The 6,764-nt window shown below is 38.1% G+C and overlaps 1 protein-coding gene across 1 annotated transcript in view; it reads right to left on the bottom strand.

The window, feature by feature from the left end:
* Window positions 1–344: 344 nt before the first annotated feature.
* The window catches only part of LOC106878801 (high affinity cGMP-specific 3',5'-cyclic phosphodiesterase 9A), a 63,588-nt gene continuing 57,168 nt past the window's right edge, over window positions 345–6,764 (bottom strand). The window contains exons 13-15 of the mRNA XM_052975039.1: window positions 6,340–6,573; window positions 4,311–4,404; window positions 345–1,083 (exon numbers count right to left, since the gene is read on the bottom strand). Coding sequence (XP_052830999.1) covers window positions 1,076–1,083; window positions 4,311–4,404; window positions 6,340–6,573 — 336 coding nt within the window. The 3' untranslated portion in view covers window positions 345–1,075. The remainder of the gene's footprint in view (window positions 1,084–4,310; window positions 4,405–6,339; window positions 6,574–6,764) is intronic.

Genomic DNA, 6,764 nt, shown 5'->3' with positions numbered 1-6,764 from the left:
GAGGGGGGGAAAGGGTTGAAATATTGGAGTGTGACTGTATTGTGTTTTCTACGCATTTTTAAAGTGTAGTTTCAGGCATATTTTATTTAGTGCAGTCTACTTTCTATAGAGTTCCCTACGGGCAGCTACGCAGCTCTGTATGGCTTCCGTAGTTTTTTTAAGTTTGCCAGTCAGTGATTTGCCATTTGTATGCAGTTTTCTGTGGAATGTAGACATTTCTTCAGTTTCTGTGTAATTTTGGATAGTTTAGTCTAATTATCTACGTAGTTCTACATAGTTACCTATTTCTATATAGCTATCTATGTATTGCAAAATAGTTACTATATAGTTCTACGTAGTTTACATAGAAAAATGCACAGAAACTACACTATGTGGTTTTATAATGTTTGATAGATCTATGTAGCTCTCTATATTTCTTGGTTACACTATCTACATCACTTTCATTTTGTACTGGAAGAGGCGAAATTTTGGCATGGCCAGTCGAGCACGGTGAACGTGTTTGAGATGTTAATCATTTTTTCTAAGCAATAAGTGAAGTGGTTTTTCTAGGATGCAGTGTACTCGTGCAGTGTGTGTTAGTTTAATGTAGTGCAAAGGTACTGAGGGATTTTGAAGTGTAGAACAGAAGAGTTTAGTGTTATGCAATGTAGTGTAATGGAGGTGTAGCATAATTTTCTCTAGTACACACTTCAGACATTGTATTTTAGTCCAGTGTAGCGATGGTGCGTAGAGCGATCCTAATATTTTTCATGTTTCAAGTCGATAGTTTAAGGCTACGCAACTTATTCAAAATTCCTTTCATTCCCATAAAAAAAAAATTTAGTCCTTTCATTTGGCACTGCTCTTGGTGCTGTTCTTGCGATATATATATATATAGGAATGAAAAAGAAGTAGTCTTAAAATGTTGTTGCTGTACTTCTTGTTGTAGTTCGCAGTGACAAACATCTTTCAGTGTCTTTCAATGTGTTTCTCTCGTTCTCTCATCTATTTGGTTCTTTTTTTTTTCTCAGTGTACCTACTAAACAATCTGTGGTATCTTGGTCAACCAAATATCACAGCCACCAAACGCTTTGGTTTATTTATCTGAAATAATTAAAATACAGCTGAGTGATTTGAGTAAAAAATATTAACCAAGAGAATAATTTATTAGTCAATAAAAGATATAATAATTTTTTAACTCCATGTCAACTTTGATTGTGTAGCAACTCTATGACAAATAATGCTTTAGTCGTGAACACCCCATCTTAATTCTTAGTCAGTGTGACCAAGAACCGCATTGTACAATTTGTCTTCCTCTTTTTTAAAGGCAGCCAGGTATGGTTTGGAGGAGGTACATCTTTTATTTTTGATATATATTCTTGTTATCTAACGTATTTGCCTTTTTCTTTGAGGGAGAATCAACTGCTATTTCCAGAAAATCAAGGAACTTCATTGAAGCCCCTCGCTGGCTTCTAATGTAATAAACTATTCCTGATGGTGAGGGCAGGAATGGAGTTTAGGTTTTTGAATGGACGTTAGACCCCAGAGTTGATGTAGGATGTAAATTGAAGACAGAATCCCCAAACGTCAACAGGACTTATGGCTATAGATACAGCTTTATGGTTTAGAAGTTACATTCCCAATCACTCGATTCCATGCTCTATCATGATGCTTCATACCATAAGCAAGTATTATCTACTGTAGCCAAGAGATTAACTGAAGTCTTATCGGTCGGTGAAAGTGGGTTGAGAGAAACTGCAGAAAAATCCATCCTACACAAGCGGTGAACCTAATCCTTATTCGGTTTGACCTCTTCATCTAGCTGTTAAGGCCCTTTAGAGACCCGTCCATTCTGTTGTATGTAACTGGAGAAAAAAAAAAAAAACGGCCTGAAAATAGCTCGATTTCCTCACATCCAGAAGGCTCGAATGACCTACAAAGGAATCGATCTGAATGACCAAGTTCTGTCAATACTGAGCTTCTGAAAATCGATGTGGAGAAAAATCCAAGCAAACTGCACGAGGATTAGCAAAGTAGTTCAATTCACAATTCGATCATAAAATACATTCATGATCTAGAAAAAGTGCTCTAAGCTTGGTCTTTGGGTCCCACATCATCTGATTGCTTTTTAGCTCAAAAAGGTTGCCCTTTACTCAATGAAGAATAGGCTTGCTACCGAACCTTTCCGGAGTAGAATTATCGCAAGTGATGGAAAGTGGGTTCTCTATAACCGCATTCAACGAAAATGACAATGGTTAGCACCCAAGAAGAAAGGAGAATACATCTCTAAGAAAAGTTATGCTCTCTGTTTGGTAGGATATGTAGGGTGTTATTTATCATAGAGTTAAACCAAAATGAAACAGAGAAGTATTGCCGTCAATTGGAAGCGTCGCACAAAAATTTGCAAAAACAAGAAAACATAAAAGGACGTTATCCTTATATGGTGATGTCAGACCAGTTATCGATCAAGACACTCAATAAAAGATTATGGTACTAAATGCGGAAGATTTGCCTTATCCTCCTGACCTTGCTCCATTTCAGATCATTGCAACATTATTTACAGAGAAAACAGTTTATTACTTGTGCAGAGGCTAAAAATTATTCCGAGCACTCTTCTGCTTCGAAACCTGAATAATTTTACAACAAACGGATCAACAATTTACTAAATAAATGGAATTATGTCATCAATAGCGACAAGAAATCTTATTTTGATTATATCAACACCAACGAAACACTTGTTTCTTTTGCGTCTTGAAACTTTGGACCCACAGCATGGAATCATGGAAAGTGTCTTCTACGATAGTCTTGTATCAGCCAAAGCCCCTTGGATGGAATTTGATTGACGAGAACTGTGTGGAAATACATTGTTTATAGTTTCTGGGTTCGTTTAACGACTACTTTTCATGTTGGAACGGTTTCGGTCAAAGGGTTTGGAAGACGGATGCTCTTCCAACTAAAGGATATCTTCCACAAGTTTTCCCCTGTTCTATAGTTTAGACGAGTGTTCGCGAAGGATGCAGACAAAACGACACCGTTTGTATTAACAGTAATTTGTTGCTTGCATTCTGTGCTCATGTATCAAAACAGAGAGAATATGCATTCAGCCACGCACGCACGCACACAAACACACGTACTTGCATACATATTCTTAACCGTAAAACCATGCCAGAGTTAAAACACTATACACAGTCTCACAATACTAACTGCCCCGCCCTCGTAGGTGCATTTTGAGAAGTTGGCTCTGATGCAAGCGAAGACTTTCTCAGCCTGCAGATAACTCCCCACTCCTGGCCGCTTCCACACCTCAGCATCAGTCTTCGATTGAGCTATTATTAACTTCTCCGCATCTCTCTCTCTCTCTCTCTCTCTCTCTCTCTCTCTCTATATATATATATATATATATATATATATATATATATATATATATATATATATATATATATATATATATATATATACTCGCACATACACAAACACAAAATAGATAAGTACACGAAGTTTGAAAGTCTTTCGGTACCAAAAACACTACATAAGACATTAATGAAAACTGGTGCCCCCGTTTTGAACAAGATCCATCTATAATACAAATAAGAAGATTACATTTCTTCGAACGCAGAGCTGCGGAAAAAATTGTTAACAACCATTCCTGGTTGTTGACAAGTTTTTTCGCCTTTTAAAGGTAATTTTCTCAGTATTTCTGCTGTTTTAACGGCAGCTCTGCGTTCGAAATAAATATCATCGTACAATACACATTTCAACGCTTCAGATAAAAGACCAAATATTTGTTTACATTTATACACACGGTTGATACACACACACGCTTATATAACGGGAAAGAATAGGAAGAAGTAATTCTAGTGTGACAAATGGACAATAAACGAACCCAAAGCCCATGAGCAACAACAGTCAGTCCGATCTATTTCCACACAGTTTCCGTCCACTAAATTCTAGATGCAGGGCTTTGGTTGACACAAGATCATAGAAGAAACTCTCCTAAGGTGTGGTGGGTTCGAACTCAAAATCACATTGTTATGAAGAGAACCTCTCCCCCACAATCTCATATCTTTTCCTACTGTTTTCTGTCTTTCACATAAATTCTTACAGAATGTCGCTGGCGTAAACCTTCTTACACTCTATCACTGTAAATATTTAATTTGGTTGCGACGAAACTGGAGCACCGATTTCAAGGATCGATCATATGATCCCAGTATATATTTCTGCCTGGTACTTATTTTATCGACTCATTTTGTTGAGGCAGTTTAATATGCAATATACTTCGAAAAGTCGGTTTAGTTTACATCAATGTGTTGCCCTTCTGTCCTGACACTTACTTTTACGAGCATCATCGTGTAATTTCATCTCCTCGTACCGTTCTAGTGCTCCCTCTAACTGTACTACCATAGACGATTCAATTTTAGGAAAAAGCTGTGGAAATAAAAATTGTAAAAATTCATTTTATAAAGTGTTTGTTTTAATTCAAAATCTGATTTCGAATCAGCACGCACGCACGCACACACACACACACACACACACACACACACACACACACGTAAAGTCATTTCAATACGTTCAATTGCACTCGGACGTGAGAAGATCTTCCACTGTGGAGAGCAAATTTTCTTCGACATGTGTGACGTAATTCACAGTGTACCTTATGTTTTAACACATATTTAGGTGAAGACTTGGGGATTATCTTTGCATCTGAGTGTAATCGAACGTGTTGAATATGAGATTACGATTTCATATGGATATGTTTTATTCAACGCTGCTTCGCACAACACAACGTATAAACATACATACATACATACATACATACATACATACATACATACATACACACATACATACACACATACACACATACATACATACGACTGGATTCTTTCAGTTCCGTCCACTCACAAGCGTTTTCGCAGCCCAAGGCTATAGTAGCAGGCGCTTGCCCAAGGTATCACGCAGTAGAACTGAACTCAGAACTATGTGGATCGGAAGCAAACCACAGTCATGCATATGTATATATATATATATATATATATATATATATATATATATATATATATATACAGAATGGGACAAGAAAGGGACAAAACATCCAGATAGACGATACAAAGAAAACAAGGACAGGTCATTCAGAGTTTTCTTTCCTCAGTCGAGATCCAGATTATCTTTGCAATTTCGGCTGGTTATTCTCAATATTGCTCCAATTTGGCCAGCCCCAAGGAAAAACTAAGGTAAGAGCATTAGATTCCTTGGAAGAAAGCAGCGAATGTATACAAAAACAAGGACGGGGAAAAAATGGACAACGTTACACAAATATAATAAAAATAATAACAGGACATGACAACAGGTGTCTTTCGACTAAGGACGAATTAAATTAAGCTGGCGTGTGTAGAAAGAAAGCCTTATGACGGGGATACAATGCATCGCGAACGTCCGGTTAATCTACATAGATGGTTCGAGTTCACCGTTCTGCCATTTTTCCATCCAAGGGTCTTTTTTAAATTTAAATTTTATTAAATTTAAAGAATAATTGTAATATTTCTTTTATATAAAAGTTTTTGAATTTTAAATTTTCTTAATTTCTATTTAAATAGAATTTAAAATTTATGATTTTAAAATTTTATGAGCCTGGGTAGTCAGGATCAAAATGCAACAGTCAGAAGCTATACACTCTCAGTGAAGTGCTTGGCATATTAAATGAGTTTAATGAATTGGACGCCGAAAATGATGTGGATTAGCCAGATGCTTCTGATGATGACGAACAGTGAAGCAAATGAAGGCAGCTGCAGCAAAAAGGATTCAGAAAATGAATCAAGGGGTGCCAAAAAAGGTGGGGTGGGGGGCACTACAAAACAATGCAAAAACCTTTGACACAGATCCATTTAATACTCCAAATTGAGGGCCCAGAAACAGTCCAGATAGCGTAAATGGTCAGTCTAAGACCATTGAATTTGTAAATATATTTCTGGATGATAACTCTGGGAAAACCTCATTATGAAAGCTTTGCTTCTAATCCCTGTCAGAGCTGGGCACAAATGGCTCAGGATCCCAGACACAAGATCAAATAACGCCAAGGAAGGTTGGCCTCGAAGGATTAAATTAATATTAATCATATAAGTCTAGGGGACAAAAAAAATCAATGAAAGTAAAGAAAGGGAAATGAATATGGGTAAAACCATCTTTACTTGTTCATCAAAAGACTCAAACCATCATTAGCATCACTTCCACTGCTGCCTCTACCACCACTTCTTACAACAAAAACAATAATACTCATCACCACCACCGCCACTCTCGCCGTTCACACCAACAACCGTACCACCACCGCTACCATCACCGTCACCACTAGCAACAACAACTTACCTTAGCAACACTCTGGAACATGGGCAAGAGGACAAACTTAATGAAGCCGATCTGAGCCGAAGGTTTCGTGACTTTGTCTCGGTCCATGAACGGTGCCACTGGGAGCCCTTCCAGCTTCTCCCGGTCAGCCTGGTTAAAGTACTCCTCCAGGAGACAGTCGACCCATGGCTCGGACACTTCCATTGGACGCACTTCGTTGGAAATGTCGCAACACTTGATGAGGACCATCTTCAGCTGAAATGACATTGATATCATCATCATCATCGTCGTCGTCGCTACTATTGTCACCATCCCCACCCATCACCACATCGTCATCACCATCACCAACACCCCGCTACCACTAGCACCCTCACCACCAAGACCACCATCAGCAAACCTAATGCAACCACCACCTCTACTACCACCACCACCACCACCACCACCAC

This window comes from Octopus bimaculoides, chromosome 20 (genome assembly GCF_001194135.2).
Source record: "Octopus bimaculoides isolate UCB-OBI-ISO-001 chromosome 20, ASM119413v2, whole genome shotgun sequence".
Taxonomy (NCBI): domain Eukaryota; kingdom Metazoa; phylum Mollusca; class Cephalopoda; order Octopoda; family Octopodidae; genus Octopus; species Octopus bimaculoides.
The sequence above is the reverse complement of the archived record's forward strand: the minus strand, read 5'-3'. Positions and strand labels throughout refer to the sequence as shown.